We start from the raw sequence: 26412 nt of genomic DNA, 5'->3' as shown, positions 1-26412 counted from the left end.
TCTCTACTGTTTTTGCACAACTTGATGTTCAAAGATTTCTCCATTAGTAGATAATTACTCTCATTGTGGTTTGCTGGGAGACCCAAAGCATCTGCCAATCATTTTAAAGTTCACCATTTCTTACAGATTCTATTCGATTTCTTGGTAATAGTAAAAATAATTACATTAACATTTCTGCAAGGTCTATGGTTTAACTAAAGAAACGTGAATATTACACCATAGTATTTAAATTATAATTTTGCTCAAATACAGCAACAAATACATCTTTATTCTTTGTTAAAGTAAAACTGTACAAAACTTAAAGTAAAATTGATACAACAGACTGCAGATATCAGCACACTGAAGAAAAAACATTATTTTGGCAACTCAACCTGACACACAAAAAGCACACATTTATACTGACTTATAGGTTCTTATCTTTGATGGGTGACCCTTTAAATGTTTCCAATGTTTACAAAAAGACTCACAAAAACATGTAATGTTTTATTGCATATCAATAATTTAAAATAATAAAAAAACAAAATTGCGTTTTTACGAGCTCAAAAATCTATTCAGCGTCACCTCCAATTTTTTCACCTTAATGTAATTGTGATCTTTAGGGTTACACTTAAATTTAAAACTGCTGTTATAAGCAGTCTCACAATTACTGTTTAGTAAATGTAAGTCATGTTTAATGGACTTCTGATTTTACATTCAAGTTGCTTCATCACAAACGAGAGATAAAGCCCTTTGGACAAGTGGCAAAAAAAAATCAAATGTCCAATTTAACTTATTATTAGTAAGGTGAAGGGTTTGGTTGCAAAACAACCAAAGTTGAAAAAACAAAGTAAGCGCCGCACTAAACGTATTATTTCCAGTCTACAGATAAGCTATTTGCATTTCTCAAACAGCTTATTTGATACCCAAATTAAAAAGAAATTATGCTGGAGATTCCAAACAGTGTCCAGTCCGAGGTTAAATGCTGCATCTGCTCTTCTTCAGTGGTCAGGTGCTTACAGACACAAAAAACCTCACTGTGGCATCAGATGTCTTACATTATATTTTGAGGTGTCATTATACTGAGTCATAGGTTTATCTGCTATTCCACATGTACCTACACCAACTTTTCCATTTACACTTTCTGGTGAGGCAAATATACTGCGTTTTACCTTTAAGAAAAAGGAAGAAAGACAGAAGGAGTTCACTTCACTGTACAAAAGCACAATGTGTATAATTATGTGTTATAGGTCACAATGTCCATATCTTACTTGTCCCTTCTTGTTCTTGGAGTAAGCTTTATTGTTAAACTGCTGCCATTTGGATTTTTGATCCTCCCTGTCCTGCTCCAGCTCCTTCATTCTCTGCACTTTCTTCTGTGCCTTTTTCTTTTTATATTCCCTTTGTTCTGCCTGACGCTCCTTCCTGGGAAACATCAAAACAAATCAGCCAAGACATCAGAAAAACAACTGGTACATACTTGGTAGCAATTTCCAAATAACTAAAAGGTACCACGTTCATCATCATACCATTCAGGAAGGCGACGTATACATTCTCTTAGAGATGAATGTACTTAAAAAAAATACATATCAATCCAAGCACAGCAGCCACAACCTTGTGCAGAAGCTGGAGGAAATAGGTACAAATGTATTCATATCGACAGTAAAAAAGTGTCCTATGATCAATTTGACCTTAAAGGCCATTCAGCAAGAAAAAGACCACTGTTCCAAAACTGCCATTAAAAAGCCAGGTTACAGTTTGCAAGTGCACATGCAGAAAAAGACCTTAATTTGTTCTCTGATCTTATTAAAAAAACTACAAGCAAGCCAAAGAATACAATGTTAACAGTAAAGCATGGGGTTGGCATCATGGTGTGGGGGTCTTTGCAGCAAGAGGGACATGTGCACTTCACAAAATAGTTTGCATTATAATAAAGGAAATTTGTTTGGCAATTTTGAAGCAACATCTCAACACATTAGCCAGAAAGTTAAAGCTTGGGCTTCACTGCATTTTATTTTTTATTCATGTTATTTTAAAAAGGCTTTAGGAAAAACAGTTCACTGTTAGTGATGCAGAACAATAAAAATTCAAAAACAGCATGACCAGGCCTAGTTTAGCATTTAGTTTAGTTTAGAATGTACTTTTAATACCAAGTTTTCATGCAGTTTGCATACTAGTGACTATATAGCAATGCATACTAAATTCCTCTTTGTTAAAATTCATTAAATACATTAATTGTTAATCAGAATAAGTCAGCCATGACACTGACTGTCATCACATTTCAGTCATATTTCAGCAACAGCAACTTTTTGTGCTGTTAAAGCGTGAGATATCTGCATCTCCATTCCTGATATCAACCGTAAGACATTAGAAATGAATGTAAATTACCCATTTAACTGTCAGCAATAACTGAAAAATTAATTCACAGTTATCAGTTAATCATTATCCAACCCATTGAACTAAGTGAATTATGTCAGGCGGTGAAGTGAACGCAGAAGTTGCATTTGAAAAATTGAAAATCGTACACAGACTTACTTGGATTTGGGTTTGCTTCCCTCTGTGCTGATACTGCCAAGCTCTGGTGCTTTCAGCGCATGCAGTGGAACCACCTCAGCATTTCCATAGCCTGTAAAAGTAATGGCAGCCGTGCCATTCTCACTGTCGATCTCTTCAATCTCTGCCTCGTACAGTCTGGAAATGACAAAGCACTGTAAGCCGATGAGTACAGGCTTGTACAGTTCTCACACACTGTGTATGAACTGACCGTTACTTTTCAATCATTCCTGTTTTTAAATAAGCAATGCATATTTCTTCTACTGTATATGCAATTATTTTCTGTTCAAGCTCCTGAAACATGGTGCTTTACAAATAATATAGAACTAAACTAAATGGTTAACCCTTTATTGGCAAAACAAAAAGCCCCTGACTAATGATCTTATTTAATGGTATTGCAAACCCCATGTTTAACATAAAATAAGTAGTGATATAGTTCAAACATTTACCAGTTAATTTCAAACTTTGGTACAAATGAAATAATTAATACATAAATAAATCAAGCAAATAAAAATGCTAATTACTTTTGGGGATTTTATAACATTGCCTGATTAGGATGATTTAGAATGCAATCTTGGTAAGGAAGCTTCTGAGGCTACACGTCAATAAGGAAAGCATGACTGAAGAAATTTACCAGAACATTTTAGATGTTAGAAGTAAATCTAACTGGCCAAAGTGCTAAACCTGGAAGCATCTACAAGACAAAAATTATTGAAGGCTGGTTAAAAAAAAAAAAAGTTGGCACAGGCCAACTACTGGATAGTGGTGTGGAAAATCTTTATTTGCAGAATTTGGCTAAATCACATTTGTAAAGAGTGGTTAATTTCAATAATAACATTTTATTTATAAGCACCTTTCAGGGTAACCAAAGACACTTTTCCGATAAATCACAGCATTATAAATACAGTATATCTGAATAAGTAATAAAAACAAATTTCCATAGATAAAAATTATAAAAGAAAAATGTAGAATTCTGTATAAATATAACTGTGAAAGAGACACATAAAAAAAAATATTATCAAATATAAAAAGCAGATAAGACAGTATCAGTCCAATGGTGTAAAATCAAGATGTTTTGAATTACAGTGAAGAGGTAAATGCACACACATGGAGAGGAATAGTATTCCATATGCTTAATATGATTGCAGGTGACTGGAAAGCTAGGCGGGGGCCAGGGCATGAGTTTTGGTGTGGATGTGTAGAATGGGAGTGATGTGTTTTCTCCGTCTAGTGTGGATAAAAACCCTAGCAGCTGAGTTATGCACATACTGTGACCTGTTCAGACTGTCCCTGAAGCATACAATTTCCTTTATATAAATTATTAGACTTGGTAGCAATAGCTGTGGATAAAACAAATGAATTTAAAATTTAAACTGTGTGTCCCAATACTTTTGTCTATATACACAGAACGATAACAGTCCTACGTCATACCAAGAGAATGGTCCCCAGACCATCACACCACCACCAGCAGCCTGTAGCACTCCAATGCTGCAAGCGGGAGATGCGGCTTCATGCGGTTTACATCACGTGGACCCGTCCATTGGCGTGTATTCACAGGTAACGGGACTCGTCACTCCAAACAACCATCTTTCCAAGGTCCATTGACAGCTGTCTTTGGCCCAGTTGAGGCACTGGTTGCGATGAGATCATTATTGCTGCGATACCAGTAAGCCCCAAGTGTGGATTAACCACACGTGGCCAGCCGTTGTGTGACATTCAGCTGGATGTTTGTTGATGGTCTCTCCACTCTTGGTACATTTATGATATTTACTTTTTTCACTTTTACTATTTTTGCATTTTGCAGACGCTTTTATTCAAAGCGACTTACAGTACTGTGACAGTATATTGTCTAAGCAATCGAAGGTTAAGGGCCTTGCTCAAGGGCCCAACAGTGGCAACCTGGCAGTGGTGAGGCTTGAACCAGCAACCTTTCGACTAGTCCAGTACGTTAACCACTAAGCTACAACTGTCCTGATATCATGCTACAGGAACAGCCCACAAGTGCAGCTGTTGCTAAAACACCACACTAGGGCTGGGCGATTTTCTCGATTAATTCGGTTAATTCGCATGAACGTTTTCAGCCGATGTTAGAAATGTGACAATCGCGATTGTTTACATACTTTATATTTTAATTAAAATACCAACATGTCACGAAGCAGAAACTGACCAGACGCTCGCGGAATATATATCAAGGAAAGTATAATATTAAAAGCAAAAACAGTGTACAAAATCAGGTCGAGTCCAAAACCAGAGGATAAACTAAAACAGTAAACGGAAGACAACACGGATCATACACGGTAACGGATAGATTCAGAACTAAGAAGCGCAAACACGATCGGCAAAACGAGACACAAACAGAGTTCAAATAAGATTCACTGAATCAAACACCGCCGAACTGAATCAAAACTCCGGCGCGTGAGGACCGATCAGGATTGGCTGACCGGGACATGTGATAGTCACGTAAGAGTCCGTGGGAGCATGGGAATTGTAGTCCATATTGTTAGAAGCAGAACTTGCCCCCTCCATCCACCCCCCCAGCTGAGTAGAGTGATTACTTGATGCCCCCCCAGTGTAGATACTGATACAGACAGACTCAGTGGTGGAAACAGCACAGTACAGGCTCGTGTTCCTTTTAAGAAACCTGTAAAGAACTTTTTGTAGTTCTATTCCTAATGTAAGGAGGTTCTGCTGCACATTATTTAAAATAAGAGTTGTTTGTGAGCTATTCTTATAAAGGATATAGATAATTCAGATTTCTATTTTGTTTTAATTATTGTGATATCGTTACTGTTATAAAGTTTGAGTGCCTTAAAAGGATAATTATAGGTGGTGGTGTTGCTATTTTTGCACTTCTGCAGTCTTTTAAATTACAATGCAAAAAAAAGAAATTTGAGTCTTATTTCAATTGCATTATACAAGAACAAAAAAATCGAATCGGTTATAATTTTAAAATAATCAAGATTTTATTTTTTGCAAAATCGCCCAGCCCTACACCACACCTCCAGGCTAACTATTTGTCCACGTTCAAAGTCGCTCAGTTTACCCATAGCTGGTAAATGTTGCCATCTCCTGCGCAGTGGACACCAATTGGGGGCAATTTATCAGTGATCAGATGCCACCTGCCAGGTGTTGCTAATCCAGGGATCATTCAGTGTATTGTATATCCATTGAAAAATAAAATCCACAACACAAAGTGTGCACAAAGTCAAGGGAGCCTGAATACTTCATGCTAGTCAAAAGTATAAATTTAAATTAGTTAATGCCTGTCTGTGTATTATACTTACTGTCCATCCTGGCTCCACACAGCCATGCAATTATCTCCTACTTTCCAACATTGTTTGGGCAGAGGGGTATCTGTACTGCTCTCATTTGCTACTTCCTCTGTTGGCTGTGACGTCAACAAGTCTTTCGTCAACTCAATCACCTCCTAAAAAAGGTCACAAATTAAAAAATAATTACAGTTAATATAAACGAATAATTAAAATGTATTTTGTTTATTAATTATTTAAGCTCATTAAATAAAACACAACTCCCCTAAAAGTAATAGTGCCCAGGTTAAATCTTTAAATGAAATGTTCCGGGGGGGGGGGGTGGGGGTGGGCTCTTCAGATTTCTTCTGCAGCATGCAGATCGTGGAGTCAGAAATTAGTGTACACAACATGAATTCATGGACCCAACCCACCTTGTGTCAACCATTTGGGTTGACAGAGGTAAAGTAATAATGTGAAAGTGTTTGTCACTATATGCTTCTCTTCTACCTTTATCATCATTAGTCTAAAAGCAGTTGTAAAATTGTGTGTGGAGCATGTCACACGGCTCAGTATGGTTCTGTAGCTTTTTTACAAGGATTGTTTAATAATTCTGTCCCAGAGCTTTAGGAAGCACAAAAAGAATTGCCCTTACTCATCAAATCTGTGTACTGTAAAAGTTTGACAAAAAACCAACAGTGCAGTACACACTAGGGTTGGGCGGTATGACGGTATAACGCGGTATTTAAAAATGGTGACGGTATTCAAAAATGGTGACGGTATTTTTTAAATGTGAAGCGCCAAATTTCTGCTTCAGGTTTACCTTGAAAACTGAGACTTTAGGACATGCGCGCATCCACAGTAAGGGAGGGGTGGGAGTGGTAGGCGGTTGGAGCTCGCTGATTGGCTGTGGGGTGCTAACTGTGTGATAACACAGAGAGACGAGTGAAGAGCCACACTGGCTAGCGTTAGCTGTGTGCTTAGAAGCAGAAACTGAATAACGGCTCGTCTTTTAATTTTTCAAAATCAAAATTTTTTATCAGTTCAAGCGGAAATGAACACAAGCGCGTGCATGCGCAGACTTGTACTTATTTACTAAATATATCTTCAGTGTAAATCGAGCACAAGTGTTGAGAAAAAGGAGCAAACAGTAATAATAACGTTACGCCCAATCCGCTGTTCTGACTTGTCTGCCATAGATTTTCCTGCCTATGTAAGAACTATTTTTTCCTAAATAAAAGCGCTATATTAAGAAAAAAGAACGTCTCACCTGTCGTGTAATGTGAATTATAAAATATATAGTCTGGCCCTTTAAGAATGTTAAGTGCTTTATAGGGCGTAAGGAGCGAGTGTGTAGGGAAGAGAGCAGATTTGTACCGTTTCCGTGCTCGTGTTTTGCATGGCGCTTGTGTGACATTTAAAGTAGCGTTCTCGTTAACCACTCAAATGTTTGGACTTTGAACTATTTTAACATTACTTTACATCACAGTTATCGCAACATGAACATTTATTCATATTTTTTGTTACGGTATAGAACTTAATTCTGGATTACAGGCATAACTAATCGTACACGTTCATACACTTTTAAGAAATATCTGTAACTATAAACTAAGCAGTTAACTTTTGAAATATATTGAAGTGTGTAGCTGCTATTATTCTGTTTTGTGTGGGCAGAGAGAGATTACAATGCCAAAATGTTGTGTTAATGTTTGTGTTAAAGTGTAATTGATACACATGCATTTATACTTATTCGTTTTTATTATAGATCAGACAAGATAAGCAATGTTTGACATTCAGATTGTTAAATCTTTTTATAATGAAACATTGAAATTAAACTCAAGTGTGTACAGTGTAAAGTTTGTCCGCGATACCCCGACCCAAACAACCCCCCCCCCCGGTAATGCCGTATACCGCTGTATTTCCTGAAGACGGTATGACGGTATGAAAATCGGCAATACCGACCCTAATACACACTACATACACAACCCTAATACACACTAAATTGCTTGGTTTTTACAACTTCAATAAATAAGGGTTATTATGTGTATAAATTAGTGACTACGCACTGGAAATACACGAGAACAAAAACAAATGATCATTTTACTAAGGTTGTTATTAGGGATGCACCGATCCAACTTTTTCAGTTCCAGTACCTTTGTTGAATTAATAAACCGTATACTTTATTATGTGGGAAAGACTTAAGGCATCAGGATTGACTTAAACATTACTAAGTTTGCAAAACAAAATATAATTAACACAGATATAAATGTACTGAACTGCTATTTATTTGTCAATAAAATAATAAACAGGCATCTTAATATTTCAGTGTTATTTTCACTCAACGAGTAAGCATCCGACGCTGCCTTGGTGACCAAAGCAATCCCAGCATTCATTGCGGGTCGGGTGCGCTTTTCTTACAGAAAAATGAACATAGCTGACGGGGTGGAGAAATGAATGGAGTTATTATCAAACGTAAATAAAATATTACTGATTTTTAACTTGTATAAATTTATACCGAGTGTTTTTATTTGCAAGTTCGAGCTTGTCAGGAAATGTAACCGTTATCGGTACATGAAGGGAAATGTTATATTGACGTTAGCGTTAGCGCTGTGCTACCTCAGTTCATTGTTTTTAATGGCAAGATGCTAAATGCTAAACCTGATGGAATCGCTGTGTAAGTAGCGCGTTCGAATAACCTGACTTATAAGTTGATGACTTATTAGAATCCTCTCTACTGAGGCAGCCGCTTATGTAGACAGTAAGACAGCAAGGCAGCTCCTTAGGTTTTCGAACACACCCAAAATGTGGCTGCTGACAAGGAGAAAAACAGTAGTAGCTTAAATAACTTTTTCAAATAAACGTATCCGTAAATATTTAGTGCAAACAGTATTTCAAAAAAATATATAGCAGCTAAACATGAGTAATAAACATGTTGCCATCGAACTTGTTAGCATAGCAAGCGTGAAATACCTCCATGCAGCTGACTCTTTGGCTCGCTCCATGTTGCTCTTTTTGTTTGTGTTACATGCCATACGTCAGCAGCGCGTCCTGTATGGGCTTAGCATGCGTTGCAAACGAACTGAAGTGAACGTATCGGACCCATGGATCGGCCTGATTATCCGATATCCGATCCATCTCATTTTGGTAATATCGGGACCGATATCCGATCTTAATATCGGATCGTTGCATCCCTAGTTGTTATCAAAGTCTATTGTTCACTGTCAATCAAAAAAATAATTGATCTACTTTATCTAACAACATAAGTTGTGGACACATAACTTTTTTGTTTAGTTTTGCAAATCTGACAGCAAACAAATATACTTTTCCTTAAAACAATTTCACTACATAGTAACTATGAGGTAAGACAGAAGCACCTGCAGATCCTTCTGTAACTTTTGCAGATCTTCATTCTCTGGGTCTGTAGAAAGTGCGGCTTCCACCTGCTGAAGTTGAGCTCTGTAGCTACTCAGCTGCTTTACCAAGTCTTCAGACATCTAAAACATAAACCTCAAATATTAAACCTATTTCAAATTAAAAACAGAAAGCAATCATTTGTAACCTGTTTTTCATATGTATGCATGTAATACAACGCAAAAAAAGAGATAGAGGAGACTTACAATTTGACTCAACACAAATGCCTATCAGATGCCCACTGTCCCTTCAAAAAAGTTTGCACAGAAAAAACAAAACTGGAAAGTTTGCAAAAAAACTGTAAGAAAACAGTCCAACAGTTAAAAAATATGTTGCTGAATCGCCAAAGGATTAACAGCATTAAGAAATTCCAAATTCCTTTTGGAAATAATAAATGCTTTTAATAATAATTATTATTATGATATTATAATATTAATTATTATAATTTTTTTTTTGGGCTGAACAGTATAAGACTTCACACAATTGTTAACAGCTCAAGTAAAAGCATTTCATTGTTACCGAGTTAGTGACTTTGGGATACATTCTAAAACTGCACATCAAATCAAAGTATGCAAAGAAAATGAAAGCATCTTATCAAGTACATTAAGACTTTGCTACTGAATAGCTAAATTATTTATTTTGTAAACTGTCAACTGCTATTCATGTCATACAAAAATGTACATGATAAAAAAAGATAAAAAAGATTTTATAGACAACAGCCCTGTAAATAGATAAAAACAAATAGAACAAATTATATGGCAAAATACATAGCCCAGATTAAAAAACACTATCGAAAAGTAATCAAATTAAAATAACTAATCTACAAAATTAATAGGTCAACAATATAAATTAAGCAATATATTTTTTATTTATCAATTATATGGTTTACAGTACAACAAAGAATTTAAAAAGCACCATCTTTGTGTCTTGGCCACTATGATCTATTTTTCATTCACATTAATGCCAAAACGACAAAATCATGACGTCATGACAAGTAATTAAACAATTTTGTTTGTTTTCAGTGGTCAGACTAAATCCATAAGGTTTGTGACTTTCTACTTGTGTGCAATAAATAAGGTACAATAATACTGGTTTCCAAACACAGTAGTATTTTAGTACTTGTCCTTCCAGTCAACAGTGTTAACAGATCCTACAAATGTAGATGGAGTGTTTAATGGCGGTCCGTGTACCTTTGGTAATTCGTTTTTCACTTTAAATCCCAAAGTTGAAAAACAAGAAAACGGGTCGTTTTTCGTTTCAAAAACCAATAATGAAAAACGGGGCGTTATTCGTTTTTCGTTTTAAGATCAAAAATCTAATAACAAATAAGCAGAAATTGAAAAACGGGTCGTATTTTAATTTTCCAAAATTAACATTTTTTATCAGTTCAACCAGAAATAAAAGTGCGAGCGCGTGCTCGCGCTGACGTGCGTATACATGCTTCATCTAAACTGTAAATCAGGTACAAGTGTTAAGAAGACGGAGCAAAAAGTCATAATAACGTTACGCCGCGTCCCCTGTTCTGTCTTTTGTGTCTGCCGTACTTTTTCCTGCCCTTGTAATTCACACAAGTACTATTTATCCTAAAAAAAAAATAGGGGGCTATTCTAAGAAAAAAGAATGCTGCATTATTTTTTACATTATTATTATTATTATTACCGTATAGGACTCAATTCTGTAATACCGGCATAACTAATCGTACATGTCACATAGTGGTGGTAAATTCGGTTCATTTTATGGACTCGGGTTAGTCCGAGTCACTCAGTGATGTGATTCGGTTCACTTGAGTCACTTGTACTGACATCTTGATTGCGATTGATTTACTGCATGAAAATGCATCCAAATATCACTTATCTTCCGTGCACTCAGAGCCAGTGCCAATCAGAGGACTCCTAGGATCCGGGTTAATTGAGATCTCGGACTCGTGATTCCTGATTCAGTACGAAGATTCGAATCCTTAACCGAGGCGATTCAATATTTCTTGTTCTCGGCCAATAAACATCCAAAAATTAATAAAATTGCACGAACTAACTCTGCAGTAAACAAGGAGCAACAACAATCAAATATATTTCAAAAGTTATTTGGTAAATAATAAGCCGAACACTGATTAAAAAGAAGCATTAGATGTTGATATAGTTTCACCGTGACATGTACGATTAGTTATGCCTGTATTACAATATTGAGTTCTATAGGGTAATATAACAGGGGACGCGGCGTAACGTTATTATGACTTTTTGCTCCGTCTTCTCAACACTTGTACCTGATTTACAGTTTATATGAAGCATGTATACGCACGTCAGCTCGCACTTTTATTTCTGGTTGAACTGATAAAAAATGTTGATTTTGGAAAATTAAAATACGACCCGTTTTTCAATTTCTGCTTATTTGTTATTTGATTTTTGATCTTAAAACGAAAAACTAATAACGGCCCTTTTTCCCATTTTTCAATATTGGTTTTTGAAACGAAAAACGACTCGTTTTGTTGTATTTACTTTGGGATTTAAAGTAGAGATGGGACGATCGGGGTTTTTGGCACCGATTCCGATCTCCGATCTCCTTTCGGAGTGTTTAGCAGTAAACAAAATAAATAAACTTAAAAAGAGCCTCACAGTGAAGATAAACCGGAGCAGCGCGCGCGCGTGTTTGTGTGTGCGCCTTTAGAAGAGACGCTTTGTTCACTGTATCGCTATAAGTGATTCATTGATTCACGAGTCATTTTTCGCGAAGCGTAAGTTTCTCTTCTCAGTTATCTCTCCGTGTTTACTGTTATTAATTAAATGTCGTGGTTTTAAATAAACACCAACTACTACAGAACATTTTGTGTGACTCTCTTACATTAAAAAGCTTCATTAAAAAGCTTAATTAAACTGCTATTACCACAGATCTGTAACCGACCGTCAGACTCGTTCCGTCTAAGGAGCTAAAAGTTCAGCAGATGATCCTGAACTAACGAATTTGGTAATGAATAAACTTTTGCCTCTGATTGGCTCTGTAACGTTTTCTGTTCTCATCTACATCACAAGTAAGAACCGCTCACGATTTACCAAAGTGAACCAGGAGTTTATATAACGTGCTGATAGAATCGACTCAGATGTGACCGGGTTGAATTATCTTTTTAAAGTTAATATTACAATCAGCAAAATTACATCGTATGTATGATGCACAACGTTAATGATGTTATTTTAGGTCATGAAGAGCTTTCACGATGGTTTCTGTACGATGGTTGATGAATGGTGATGTGATGGTTGGCGCGTCGTAGCTCAAAGTCTGGATCAATCCACTGAGCTGTTAACTTAACATGATCTTTATATATCACACGATCGGATCGGCTACTTTTAGGAAATATCGCCGATAGCATATTTTGATTAAAAATCGGCCGATACCGATTCATAGCCGATCGATCGTCCCATCTCTAATTTAAAGTGAAAAACGAATTACCAAAGGTACACGGACCAATGGCCAATGCAATAACATTTTATATTTTTACCAAACCAATTGACAAAAATTGTTTAAATCATGAAACTGATTTGAGGGGAACACTGTAAATACTTTGCTGAACACTATAAAAAACGAAATAAATGCAGAAAAACAAATAGCAATGCTGTGTATTTTCAATTACTTCTTATCCAATATATTAATCTCACCGCGCTTATTTAACAACCTTAGTGTAGTGTAATTATGTGTTTTTAAAATATTTAAACTTCCCACGATGCCTTACGTAACACATGCAGTTAGATGTAAACAAAATGTGCCTTCAATTACATTACCTATTTAATGTGAGGAATATGAGCAAGCAATGTAGTCCCTTTATGTTGTTGAAATGCATGTTTAAGTACTAGTGAATTTATGTTGAAAATGATCAACTTCAGAAATAATCTAAATGGCTCTGTTACGACACATCCGTAGCTTTTGATTAGCGCTTTTGCTAACTACAGAATGCTAAATCATAAATTTTACATAAACGGCAGATACGTCCCCCAAATTTTTATATGTTTAAAATGCCCCCCCCCCCCCCCCCCCTTCCCCCCTTCCCCCTTCCCCCTTCCCCACACACCCCATACTGATGTAAAAAAAATATATTCCACTGATTAGCTTTGCATTTTTTTGGGATACAACAGTTGTTGTTATAGCACAGATTAGCACAGATGTATTACACTTGCAGGAACCCATGCCCCAGTATATTTGGTTCCTCTAATATTCAATTCATGATTCCGGCCTTGCTTTTATTAACAGCATTATTAACAGCACTGGAACTGTTTAGCTAAACACTAACAATCGCTGCGTGGTTGATACACAGAAAGGCCTTCAACAACATTAGCTTTGGTATTGTTTTACTAATTAAATAATAATTAAATATAAATTATAATGTCATAAAGTTCTTACCTTTACGTTAAAACAACAGGTTTTTATTTAGAAGAACTGCGTGTTTAATGATCCTGTATAAACCAAAATTTTAACAAAATGGACCGCTCCGTCCGCTGTGCCGACAACACTACGCACGCGGATGTGACGATAAAATCAGTGAGACCGTTCTCGCGAGATGAAACAGAAGTCGCTTGTATTTTGAACAGCAGCGCGAGTTGCCAGGTTCGCGTCTCCCTGTCAAATTGGGAATATTTGAAAATGCTGTCAAGCGGTGCGATTTTTTGGTCTACTTTTAAAAGTGTTCATCACAAACAGTACAAAATAAATAAAAAACATCTACTCAGCACTTACTGATGAAAAGAGCACAAACTTTTATAAGAAAAAAAGCTCTAAGACAGTAATGAAAACAGTTATGAAAACGGATTAAAAGCAAGCTGCAAAAATGACCCGGATTCGGAATAAGATTATCAAGTCATGAAGGCATTTGGTAGTTGTCTTGTTAAAGAGTAGCTGTATGTGTATTAACGTTCAATAACATAGTTGCATGGTTATTGATGCATTTGTTGCAAACCCCATACGGATTGCTATCGTGTCACTATTTAGAAAGCAAGATGAAATAGAAAGCAGATAGGAAGGACTGTCCCAAAGTTCAAAATAGAAAAACTGGTAACAATCAAAGAGGACCAGAGGAAAGAACAGAAAAGTGATCAAGTCAAATTAAATGTTCTTCAGTGGGATGTGAAATAATTATAATTCTGGGTCCTTTCTGTGTAGAGTTTGCATGCTCTACTTGTGTCCATGTGGGTTATCTCCAGGAGTTCGTTTTCCTCCCACATGCAGTCAGGTTAACTGGAGTTACTAAAATTGCCCTGGGTGTAAATGTGTGTTTGCCCTATGGTGGACTAGTGACTTGTCTGGTTTCCTTTCGTCTAGTGAATTGTACCCACTGGGACCCTGAGTAGGATAAAGCGGGGGTCACAGACAGTGAATGAATTCATCAAATTAGTATAAAATTACAATACCTATAATAAAACCATTGTAAACAAAAAGCTTTACAAAAATTATGAATCATAATATAATAAAATATATAATATAATAAAAAATCTTGTTGTAAATCTTCCAGCATGGATAGGTGGCTTATTAAAAAAGTGGCATCATCAATCCCAGGGCATGGTGCCTCCACTGAGCAAAGCGTTAATGCCTCGGTGTCAGGGGCAGAAAACATTCATCTTCCACAAAATCCGGGCACACCATCTACCAGCTCTGTCACGCCCACTCCTGGTTTCAATATGGATAGTTCATCCCAGTCCATTTTAAGTAGTTATACCAAAAAAGAAAGAAAAAAAAAATGTAAAAATGTTTCATTGCATCTGCTACCCATATTAAGCCTACAGTAGATCTATTCTATTCATAACTATCCAGGTTTATCATACAAATGTTTATCATATAGGCATTGCTGCCTGGCCCTGTGTTTTTTGTTCTATTATACACTACTGAAGATCTGAAACAAAATTTGTTTACTTTAGTTTAATTTTTTTTTCTTTTCCACATGGTAAAGGCCCTGGAACCCCTAAATCTGGATGGTGTAACTGTTTTCCCTTTTCAAAATTAAATTACACCCTTTTTTTTTTTTTTTTACATATCCTAAATAGGAAAAGCAACATTTTAGTTGTTGCCCACACACAATCTATTCAGTACCTACACAAAATAGATTGTGGTGTCAGTGAAGTCAAGGACAAAGTGTTATAAAAACAACTGGCCCAGTAGAAATAGTCTTGTAGATAGGAGTTTCGGTCACCACAAAGTGTCTCACACCCTCAGTGCTGTGCACAGAGAGCAACACACGTTTTTTTCAAGCTACGAGGCACCAGCAACTGCCAAACTTTAGTGTCCAAGACTGGGCTTGGATAATTCCTGTTGCCACCATTTCTCGAATTTTGTCGCAGGCATTCCGTTGCTTCACTAATGACAAGTGGTGAGGCTGTAAACGAACCAGTGCCATGGACTGGTTTATTTTTTTAAGGGGTAAAGACCCCAGACCCCTTAAAAAACTGCATGCTGTGCCTCTGCCAGCTGTCTACCAGCATCCCTGGTCTCTGGCACCATCTGGCAAGATTGGGAAGGCGTAATGCCCAACCCTGCTGAGTGCAATCGTCGATTCAGTTCCAATGTCTTTCTTCATCTCGGAGTCAAGTACCCCCGTCGTCTCTAAATTTAAATAAACTATATAAAAAAACATCCAAATAATTTGAGTCAGACTACAAATTACTCCTTAAAAATTGTATGCCTAAATACCTACTGTGTACTGGCATGTTTTAGCAGGGTATTATAATTATTGTGACACATGTCACATCTTTGAAAATCCTAGAAGGGGAATTTGTTTCTTCAGTATTTTAAAAGTCTTATGACTGCATTATTTGTCATTAGTAGGATTCTTAGACTGATGGGTTCTGCAGAGCAAGGGGGAAAAAAAAGTAATTCAGCTTCCAAAGTGCACTTTATTAATGGTGAATCATGTCGTCTCTCAGCCTTTTTAAACTCCAAAGCATAGAACATTTATTTACAGTCTACACTTAAATTACATATAAAACACAAGTATAGGAAAATGACAGACAGACAGACAGAGAGAGAAAAAAATCTAACGGCATCATCAGATTGTAAAGTCTGAATCATGTATAAACTGTTGCTTTCCAGTGCAACACGTCTAGAAATCATTAACAAGAAATCTTGTTTTGTCTCAGCATGAGTGCGCATGTCATCCTTACTGAAGAGTAGAAACGCTGTTTGGGCTGAGCTCTTGTCAATAGTGTTTGTGTTTAGTTCTTGAGGTTACTAGCAGGCAAAGTGGTCTTATCCAAATCATCAAAGTAAGGGTGAGTCATTGCCTGTCTTGCAGAAATCCTTTTTAGAGGGTCATAGGTCAGCATTTTCTAAATGAAAGTGGGAAAAACAGACGTTACAATTTGCTTATCAGTGTCATAGTTGTCCAAAAAGGAAGCTTAGCTCACCCCAAGCAAGTCGATGCCGTTCTTGTCAAGATTTTTAACCTGACCTCCCAGATTGCCAGATTTCCACTTTGGAAATGTGTTCTTATAATCCGGCAGTGACTCCACATCTGGCCACACATCATTATTGGGGGTACCCAAAATCCTACAAACAACATGTATTATTATTGGCAAAGTATATCCTATCAAAAAGTCATTTCTAACTTCGAGAACTTTAACTACAAAGAGTTATTCGTGAAAATTCTATCGCTGTGTACCTAAAGATACGGAACAGCTGGTCAATCTCGGAGTCTCCATGGAACAGTGGCTTCTTGGTAGCGAGTTCAGCAAAGATTGTGCCAATACTCCAGACATCTACAGGAGTAGAGTATCTAGAAGCTCCCAGTAACACCTCTGGAGCCCTGTACCACAAGGTCACAACCTACACACACAGTATTGAGTAAGTCCATCATGCTACTCTACAGAATGTTTACTAAATGTTTTGATGAAACACTGTCACTGTTGACAGGCGTACCTCATGTGTGTAGACTCTAACAGGGACCCCAAAAGCACGGGCCAACCCAAAATCAGCAAGTTTAATAACGCCTTTGTTATCAATTAACAGGTTCTGTGGCTTTAGGTCACGATGTAGAACACGGCGACAGTGGCAGAATAGAATTCCTTCCAGAATCTGATATAGATAACTCTACAAAAGAAAATAACACAGCTATGTTACTGATTCAGGTACCACTTCAGGGAGAATACTGTCACGTTACTGACACAAGGTGGCAAAGTTGCATCACATTACCATACAGGAGCTCTCTATTATCAATGGTGTTCTGGTTTGACATTTTAACAATAACCTTGTTTCTCAAAAAAAAAAAAAAAAAAAAAAAAATATTATATATATGATGTATTATTTATTAAACAAACATATGCTGGCATTCTGCATTTAAAAAATAAACAATCAAAATTTTATTTTTTTTATTCTTACGTTGGGAAAGGTCAGGTTTTGTGGAGCAGTTTGTGTATTAAAAAAGCAAGAAAAAGCAGAAGTCCCCACATTAACACTTCTGCACTCTGTCTAGCACACATAGTGGATTCAAAAAGTATTTAGACCATTCAGTGCATTTTTGTGTTGTGTATTTGATTTTGAATGGATATATTTGCCATTTTACCCTTCAATCTACACTTAATTACCAATAATGATAACATGTAATAACATTCAGAGTTTTTCATACAGAAATCTAACTTTTAATATCCACAAAGGTAATTAAAGCCTTTGCTTTGGTCAGGTGCATCCTGTTTTGCTTTACCTATGATTGAGATGTCTCTAGAACTTAACCTGCTGCTATTTACATTCACTGAACATTATAGTTTGGAAAGACACACACCTGTGTCTAAAGGCCCACAGTTTACACTGCCTTGTCAGGGAAAAAAAAAAACAAGCCATAAAGTCCCATGAATTAGCTGTCAATCTCCACGATCAAACTGTGGCAAAAGATATAAAACAATGTCTAAAGCAAGAGTTTACAGGACGACAGTGGTTAATAATTCACGTAGAAATTTTAAAATGAAAAAAGACTTGCACAACATTGAACCTTCCAGAAGAGCCTTGGTCAGGGAAGTAATTAAGAATCTAAACAACCATGGAAAGTCCTGTGCATAGATGGGAGAACCTTTTGGATGGACAACCATCTATACAACACTCCATAAATCAGGCCTTTATGGTGAAGTGGCAAGTAAGAAACCACTGTTAAGTAAAAGCCATATGACAGATACAATAATTATAGATAAATAATCCAGTAGGAGCACTTAAACTAGATTCATGGAAAACCAAATTACAACACAAAAAAACACTGCAAAGTACAAACCCAGAAAGGTTGTGACATTTTTGTCAAATTTAATAAAAACGAATCAGTGGTTTGTTAACTGTTAAAGAAAATGTTTTTACTTTCCAACCTAACTGTACTTTGTTATAGGCACCAACTTTTAAATTTGTTTAAATTTACACTCAGAGAAGCATGTTTACCACTGCATTACATCATGTTTCCGATTAAGTACACTTTTCAATCATTTGGAAACTGAGGACACTAATCATTGCGGTTGTGCAAGTGAAATTTGTGTCCATTTGTGTTTGATACAAGATTGTGGCTACTCAACAGTCCATGGTCATCATCAGGTTTTTACTGATGCACCACACATTTTCATAAGAAGACACATTTGGACTGCAGGCCAGTCAAGCACAACTGTCTACAAAGCCAGGCTGTTGTAGCATATGGTTTCATCTTGCTGAAAAATATATGGAAGAAAAGAGCATCACTTCTGTGTCAATGGCACCTTCACACATATGCAAGTGACCCATGCTGTGGGTTCTGATACAATGGCAGATGTTGGCTTTTGCCCCTTTAGCTAATAAAACATGGACTTCTTTGACTACAGCATGTATTTTCGCTGTCTTTTGGCCAATCTGAGACTAGCTCAAGCCCAGTAAACTCGGCAGCATTTCTGCATAGAATGTATCTATGGCTTTATTTTGCATAATTGAGTTTCAAGTTGCACTTTTTGATGCTACAGCAGAATGTGTTAATTACAAGTTTCCAAAGTACTCCCAAGCCCATGTGGCTATATTTATCATGCTGTCCAAGTGTTTGAAGGTCAAGCACATTTCAGCAGTGGTTTCTAGACTTGCCCTACACAGATTGAGATCACAGTTATGCAAAGATCAATGTTTTCTTTTTTAGTTGATTTTGAAAGCAATGATTGTTTGATAGTTCGATTTCGAACTAATGCCTTTGGTGAATCCTCCTTTTAAACTCTCTCATGTTACCCTCACCTGTTACAATTTACCTATTTAAACATTCTATAAAATGAGCCATGTTTTGTGTTACAAGCATCACAAGTTTGTTACCCAAAATGTTAAGTAATTTCTTTGTACTTTTATCAATAATGTGTTAGTGTGTTTGACAAACCTTTACCAGAAATAGGTTTTGTAGACAACATAGACAAAAATAAGATCTGCAACTGATCAAGATTTAGGCAAAGGGTTCACAAAACAATTAAGTAATAATATACATGACCCCAAAAATTTTTTATATTGGTTTATGTCTATTCTCTTAAATTTCCATTGTGAAATACAGCTAATATAATTTCTGCCTGCTTTCCAGGCAAAAAAAAAGAAAACAAAAACAAGAAAAATCAAGCTGTTTTTATAGTGTCAAAAGTACAGGACATGGGATGTGTATGGCTGTGCTTTACCTTCACAAGCATGGGATCCATGTATTGGCCTGAGGGAATAGAGTCCAGGTATTTTTTCAAATCCATTGACAGAAACTCAAACACCAAATACAATTTGGACTCCTGCATCAGGACATCCAGCAGCCTGACAGGAAAGAAGACAGACTGAGTGAGTATGTGCTGCCCTGAAAAGACTTGGTGTCTTCCTGCCCTGTGCCCAGGTGGTACCAGGCCCACTTTGAATAGAATATTATAAGTGTTCATTTCCAGGTCTTGTGCAATGAGATAGCCTTTAAGTATCTTTGTCCCAGGACATTACTTAAAAGCATAAGTGATCACCTAACAACATTTGGGTGCTGTAGTTCTTTGAGTAGGGAGATCTCTCGGACAGCTGTGCTTGGCACTCCTTCCTCCTCACTCTCCAGGCGAATCTTCTTTAGAGCCACCACCTGCCCTGTGGACTTGTGCCGACCCTTATATACCACTCCATATGTACCTAATAAATGACAACAGAAGAGAAAAGTATGCTACATATCAAGAAAACACTAAAGCATTTTGATGACCAAACAAAACATTGACTCACCTTCCCCAATTTTCTCAATCTTTAGGTAGTCTTCCATTTTTATTAGGTTTTATCTATGAAAATAAATAACTTGCGGTTAATGTCTACAGATAATAAATTACTTAAAGTTAGAGAAACCAGTCAGAGTGCACCAGTTATTTATATTTATTGCAGTAACAACAGAAACTCAGAAATGTCCTGAAATCCCATAACAAACACTTTCACAGGTCTTTTTCCATAATCATTCTTTTTTGGCAAATTAACAATTTCTCCATGATACTGTAAATGTAAAATGTTTGTTTAATTTATGGCAGATTTGGCCTTTAAACCAGAAATTAACAAAGCTGGCGACATGTTCTTAGGTACTTTGAAATCCATCCAGGAGACTAAAATACTGGAGATGTTCACTGTAATCCATTGTGGTTTTAATTAAAACTCCAACAGAAACAGACAGTTTGCAGTGGTGCTGTTCGTTTTATTAGGATTGACTGTACAATGAGGATGAATACTACTCAGAATAACGTGACCTTGCCTTGTGCCAGACAACATGCAACTGTATGAAGTGTGTGACAGTGAATAAGAAGAACATGTAATCTGATACTGATCCAGCCAGGTTAGTATTAGAACTCACATTATAAATGATTACTGAATAGATATTATCATATAAAGTATTCAAAACCCAACGGACAGTGAATTATTTTTAAAACTTTTCTAGCTCCGGAAATTAAAACTGTAATGGTCTATTACATTTCTGGAAGTGTGGGAAACCTGAAATAGCAAATCTTTGATACAAAGTAAATCAATGTTTTAAACAAACAGTGCGGACGAAATAATGTAATTTCTTTAAGGTTAACTTAGATTACCGAAGAAAGATTATAATACGGCAGTAATGTTCGTTATTATCTATGTTTCTACTAACGACACATCGTTTATTTTCCAGATGCTGACAAATTGTCTATTTAATAACTAATCCCTGTTAAATCTCAAACGGTTTTATTAATAGTACTTCACTCAGCTAACAAACTACTAGTAAACTATAGTTCATTTCACGAATTCCCAAGTTAGCTAATAGAACACAGGCTAGCTGTGAATTAGCCAGTTAGATGTCTGCTAATACTTCAACAGTCTTAATCAAAAACGTAACTGTCAATGCCTGAAAGTAAAAGTAATAAATTATAATAAAAACTCACCAAAAATCCAATGGCTATGAATAATCGACTTCAACTGTTTTAGAGCTGCTACCAAGACGTGAAAAGTATGATTACTGTAGAAATTTCTTTCGTTCAAACTGACCGCGCTGACGCAATTCAAAACTAACCAATCAAAGCACGCTGAGGTTTTCAAAAGAGCCAATGACAAGCAAGGCAAGCTTCAAGGGAAGGCTTAATTACAACGCACAATACACAATATCAGGAACTTTATTCGGCACAATATAGCAAGAAACCTTACCAGAAATAAGCTAAGACCGTTTATAAAGTCATGTTTGGGAATGCTAAAACACCAGCAGATTGGGGCTTCTCACTACACCATATACACACATTTGATGTGTTCAAAATAGTCTACTACATACTATTCTCGCGTACTGAAGAAGCCGCAAAGCAATATTTAGGATACAGTGGGTGTGACCAAAATGATTTTTCCCAGTACGCGAAAGATACCCGGATAACGTACTACTCCAGCCAAAGTTTTCAGTACGCAACCAAAACTATACTGTGTGGGGTACTGCATCCCGTCATGCAGCGCGGCTATTAAAAAACCGAGACCAGTACTCAGTATACAGTATACACTAAATGCAGTATACAGTATGCAATAGGCGATATGGAACACAGGCATAGTATCAACAAATCGAAGTCGATGTTTTAATTCCATGCAATTACTTTTAGTTAAAAGTTTTAATGAAAAAAGAAAAATAAAGTAAAAAGTTTTAGAGGTAGAATTTTTTTTTTTATTCCGAAATTTGTTTAGATAGAATTAGTAGTCCCAAATTCACTCCAATGGGAACACCCCTATGCCAAGTGGCCGGTTCTGGTGATGCCCCAGGACGAATTATTGAACAAACAAATCGGTACCCAGATTTTTACAGATAGCAGACCAGCATGAAGGGGGTCTTTAGCCTAGAGATGAAGCTGTGGCCTAAAGAAACAGAAAGGTAAGCAAATCAAAGTGTGTACAAGCACAGTTATTTCTGCTACTGTCTACTCGCCTTGTACATTAACATACTTTTTAATATTATTAATAAAATTAATTTTTGCATTGTGTTCATGAGAATCACTGTTAAAATGTTTTACCCTCAGCAATTGCAAAGAGATGGCACCCAGGGGAGGTAAAACTGGTTAAAAGACACCTCATGAAATTTATAGATTACAAATTACCTGATTGACTGTCTAATGTGTCTGCAAGCTGAACCCTATGCTCTTCAAAAAGGAATGTGGAAAAAAACGAATAAAGCGACAAAGAACAATACGGAGCCCCTGAGGTGACATGGTGATTTTTTTTTTTTAAGTAAAAAAAAATAATTTAAGTAAAAAAAGTGGTGAGCACCAGATACTAAGTGGTGCGCACCAGATCCTAAGTGGTGCGCACCAGATCCTAAGTGGTGCGCACCAGATCCTAAGTGGTGCGCACCAGATACTAAGTGGTGCGCACCAGATACTAAGTGGTGAGCACCAGATACTAAGTGGTGCGCACCAGATCCTAAGTGGTGCGCACCAGATCCTAAGTGGTGCGCACCAGATACTAAGTGGTGCGCACCAGATACTAAGTGGTGAGCACCAGATACTAAGTGGTGCGCACCAGATACTAAGTGGTGCGCACCAGATACTAAGTGGTGCGCACCAGATACTAAGTGGTGCGCACCAGATACTAAGTGGTGAGCACCAGATACTAAGTGGTGAGCACCAGATACTAAGTGGTGCGCACCAGATACTAAGTGGTGAGCACCAGATACTAAGTGGTGAGCACCAGGTACTAAGTGGTGCGCACCAGGTACTAAGTGGTGCGCACCAGATACTATGTGGTGAGCACCAGATACTAAGTGGTGCGCACCAGGTACTAAGTGGTGAGCACCAGGTACTAAGTGGTGCGCACCAGGTACTAAGTGGTGCGCACCAGATACTATGTGGTGAGCACCAGATACTAAGTGGTGAGCACCAGATACTAAGTGGTGAGCACCAGATACTAAGTGGTGCGCACCAGATACTAAGTGGTGAGCACCAGATACTAAGTGGTGAGCACCAGGTACTAAGTGGTGCGCACCAGGTACTAAGTGGTGCGCACCAGATACTATGTGGTGAGCACCAGATACTAAGTGGTGCGCACCAGATACTAAGTGGTGAGCACCAGATACTAAGTGGTGAGCACCAGATACTAAGTGGTGCGCACCAGATACTAAGTGGTGCGCACCAGATACTAAGTGGTGCGCACCAGATACTAAGTGGTGAGCAAGAGATACTGTCTTGCAGCGAGTACCATCTTGCAGTTATACTCTATGGATATTGACAAGTTTATTGAGCTGTATTTTTGGCTAGGTCTCACATATAAAGACATAACATTTATTCTTGCCAGTCGTCATAGATATATTATCACTGAGAGACATTTAAAACGCATTTTAAAAACAAAGGGTTTATTTCGTCGAAAGAACTACAGCAACATAGATGACATTATCATGTTTATTCAACAACAATTGCAAAGTTCAGGTCAGCTCCATGGTTACAGGTGGATGCAAACCAAATGTCAAGAAAATGGTTTGCATGTGAAGAAGGAAGACGTTCGGTTAATTCTAAAGGCCCTGGATCCAAGAGGAGTTCAGCTCAGGAAAGCACGGAGACTCCATCGCCGTAACTACTTTGCAAGAGGACCAAACTACATTTGGCATTTTGATTCTTATGATAAACTAAAGCCTTTTGGTATTTGTATCAATGGGTGCATTGATGGATTTTCTAGAAATATAATTTGGTTGAATGCATTCACTACAAACAGCAATCCAGAAATTGTAGGAGGCTACTACATAGAAGCTGTGGAGAAACTCAGAGGTTGCCCGAGAATAGCTAGAGGAGATTGTGGTACAGAAAATGTACACATCAGGGATTTTCAAAGGTTTCTCCGCCGCAACAGAGATGATGGAAACACCATAGACAGCTACTTGAATGGGGCAAGCACGGCTAATCAACGAATAGAAAGTTGGTGGGGAATCCTAAGAAGAGAGTCAATGGAATTCTTTATCTCTTTGTTCACCGATCTTAAGGACAATGGCATGTTTGATGGATGTTTTCTGGATAAAAGTGTTCTTCAGTTTTGTTTCATGGGAATTATCCAGGTAATAATTACAATTTAGATATTTATTTGTTCAATGTAAAAAGCTCATTGTTAACGAGATAAAATAATGACCTAGTAAAATGAATTGCTCCTATCCTACTGGTCATAAACAAGTACAGATTTATGATAAACATTGTAATTTAACCATGATCTATGATCAAATCTTACCAACCTTGTTGGTAAAGCACTGTCTGCTACCAAAATGATTTCATATTATAATTAGCATTTAGTTTCCCATTTCCCCCCATTAGTAACACCAGTTATAAAGTTTGAGTTATAAACATTATAGATATATTTTATTGTTGTTTTATTACATGAAGCCATGTACACTTTTTGTTATAATGGCCTTTAATGGTGAGAAAAAATGCTCAACCTTTCAAATATTACTTTTTGTCTGAATTAATTATGTTGGTATGGGTATGGGTAATGTGAAAGAAAAAAAGTTATCCCAGGTCATTGTTTTAGTACATTTTAGTACACAAACCTTTAAGCTAAGGTTTAGCCAATACACGTATTGGTCTCTTCTCTTCTTTTAGCATCTTTTTAATAAAAATATGATCAATCTCTCAGTGTCCAAGAGCTTTTTGAATAGTATCTTTTTGTTATTTTGCTTTTATATCTATCTATTTATATCTATTGCAGGATGAACTCGATGAGACAATGAAAGTATGGAATTCACATGTTATCAGACCATCCAAAAACGACAACGTTCCAAGTGGGCGCCCAAATATCATGTACTTGATGCCAGAGCTGTACAGCACTGAAAACTGTCTGTCTCCAGCAGATGAAGCTGACCTTCAGCTTTGCAAAAGTGCATGTACATTTCGATCAACAGTACCGTGTGACCCTGATGTTTACGAGCTCTGCAATATTACTATGGCAGAATCTCAGATGGCTTTCCCAAATGATTCCATTCAAGCACTGGATTTATACATACACTTGAGGAACGAAATAAAAGCCTCCCTGTGAGTTTGGTTTTAACATTGACACATGGACAGTGACTGCAAAACAAAACTTTTTAATATCATGTATATAAAACTGACATGAAAACATTACATAGTCATACATATTTCCAGGAATAAACTGAATCTGTTTTTGAATTAAATGAAATGTTTAAAACATAAAACTTAAAGTCACACTAAAAACAGTATGTGTTTATTCTTGAATATATAATTAAATAAAATGCAGTTGGCCTAACAAAAATCATTTGACTTGACATCCATCACTACATAAAATACATTCAAAACCTTGTGTAGAAATTGCAAGCATACAAACCCATTACAAAAAGTTGGGACAGTATGGAAAACACAAATCCATTTCAGAAATGGATGTATATTAACAAATAAAATTAAGTTGACCAGACAAAAGAAAAAAAAATATCTTGGGTTCACACTGTCTGAAAAGCACAGCATTTTCCATATAGGCCCAACTTTTTGTAATTTGGGGTTGTTCTTGCAATTGAACAATTAACTTTATCTTAAACTTTAGGCTTAGGAATATGAATTGCCTCTAAAACATTACGTTTAGCAATACTCAACATACAGTTGAGGTTATTTTTCCAAGTAAACAAAAAGAAAGTGCTAAACAGTAATTTTTTTCTTATGAATACAAAGCATAAACACTGATCAGCCATAACATTAAAACCACCTCCTTGTTTCTACACTCACTGTTCATTTTATCAGCTCCACTTACCATATAGAAGCACTTTGTAGTTCTACAATTACTGACTGTAGTCCATCTGTTTCTCTACATTTTTAACCTG

General features: G+C 36.8%; 3 protein-coding genes across 5 annotated transcripts; 1 reads left to right on the top strand and 2 right to left on the bottom strand.

Moving 5' to 3' along the window:
* Nucleotides 1-247: 247 nt before the first annotated feature.
* smndc1 (survival motor neuron domain containing 1) lies at nucleotides 248-13682 on the bottom strand. 3 transcript variants are annotated; one of them, XM_063007080.1, is made up of 7 exons: nucleotides 13572-13682; nucleotides 9395-9486; nucleotides 9152-9271; nucleotides 5814-5956; nucleotides 2512-2667; nucleotides 1248-1401; nucleotides 248-1148 (listed from the first exon to the last, which is right to left on the bottom strand). In XM_063007080.1, the coding sequence occupies exons 3-7, from the start codon at nucleotides 9269-9271 to the stop codon at nucleotides 1011-1013; spliced, it is 711 nt and encodes a 236-aa protein (XP_062863150.1). In that variant the 5' UTR covers nucleotides 9395-9486; nucleotides 13572-13682; the 3' UTR covers nucleotides 248-1010. The 3 variants fall into 3 exon arrangements, with proteins under 3 accessions (XP_062863150.1, XP_062863151.1, XP_062863149.1); XM_063007081.1 differs by having other exon boundaries at nucleotides 9395-9435; XM_063007079.1 differs by lacking the exon at nucleotides 9395-9486.
* A 2349-nt stretch (nucleotides 13683-16031) lies between these two features.
* Nucleotides 16032-21631, bottom strand: cdk1 (cyclin dependent kinase 1). Its single transcript, XM_063006707.1, has 8 exons — nucleotides 21527-21631; nucleotides 20358-20410; nucleotides 20114-20270; nucleotides 19796-19919; nucleotides 17073-17243; nucleotides 16816-16979; nucleotides 16562-16703; nucleotides 16032-16483 (listed from the first exon to the last, which is right to left on the bottom strand). Exons 2-8 carry the CDS (start codon nucleotides 20392-20394, stop codon nucleotides 16370-16372), a joined length of 909 nt encoding a protein of 302 aa, XP_062862777.1. The 5' UTR covers nucleotides 20395-20410; nucleotides 21527-21631; the 3' UTR covers nucleotides 16032-16369.
* Nucleotides 21632-24054: 2423 nt separating this feature from the next.
* On the top strand, nucleotides 24055-25783 carry LOC134325676 (uncharacterized). The gene is made up of 2 exons (XM_063007921.1): nucleotides 24055-24651; nucleotides 25293-25783. Exons 1-2 carry the CDS (start codon nucleotides 24055-24057, stop codon nucleotides 25617-25619), a joined length of 924 nt encoding a protein of 307 aa, XP_062863991.1. The 3' UTR covers nucleotides 25620-25783.
* Nucleotides 25784-26412: the final 629 nt, after the last annotated feature.

This window comes from Trichomycterus rosablanca, chromosome 13 (genome assembly GCF_030014385.1).
Source record: "Trichomycterus rosablanca isolate fTriRos1 chromosome 13, fTriRos1.hap1, whole genome shotgun sequence".
NCBI classification, from domain to species: domain Eukaryota; kingdom Metazoa; phylum Chordata; class Actinopteri; order Siluriformes; family Trichomycteridae; genus Trichomycterus; species Trichomycterus rosablanca.
Note: the sequence above shows the minus strand (reverse complement) of the source record. Positions and strands in the feature narration are given on the sequence as shown.

Excerpts from the sequence above, each read along its gene's own strand:
- smndc1 (XM_063007080.1), bottom strand. The coding sequence starts at position 9,271 with ATGTCTGAAGACTTGGTAAAGCAGCTGAGTAGCTACAGAGCTCAACTT. Across the intron at positions 5,957-9,151 it reads AGTTACAGAAGGATCTGCAG|GAGGTGATTGAGTTGACGAA; the intron begins GTGCTTCTGTCT and ends GACCTTTTTTAG. Across the intron at positions 1,402-2,511 it reads GGAAGCAAACCCAAATCCAA|GAAGGAGCGTCAGGCAGAAC; the intron begins GTAAGTCTGTGT and ends GATGTTTCCCAG.
- cdk1 (XM_063006707.1), bottom strand. The coding sequence starts at position 20,394 with ATGGAAGACTACCTAAAGATTGAGAAAATTGGGGAAG. Across the intron at positions 16,980-17,072 it reads TTAGAGTCTACACACATGAG|GTTGTGACCTTGTGGTACAG; the intron begins GTACGCCTGTCA and ends CTGTGTGTGTAG. Across the intron at positions 16,704-16,815 it reads CAGCTGTTCCGTATCTTTAG|GATTTTGGGTACCCCCAATA; the intron begins GTACACAGCGAT and ends TGTTGTTTGTAG.
- LOC134325676 (XM_063007921.1), top strand. The coding sequence starts at position 24,055 with ATGCAAACCAAATGTCAAGAAAATGGTTTGCATGTGAAGAAGGAAGAC. Across the intron at positions 24,652-25,292 it reads GTTTCATGGGAATTATCCAG|GATGAACTCGATGAGACAAT; the intron begins GTAATAATTACA and ends TATCTATTGCAG.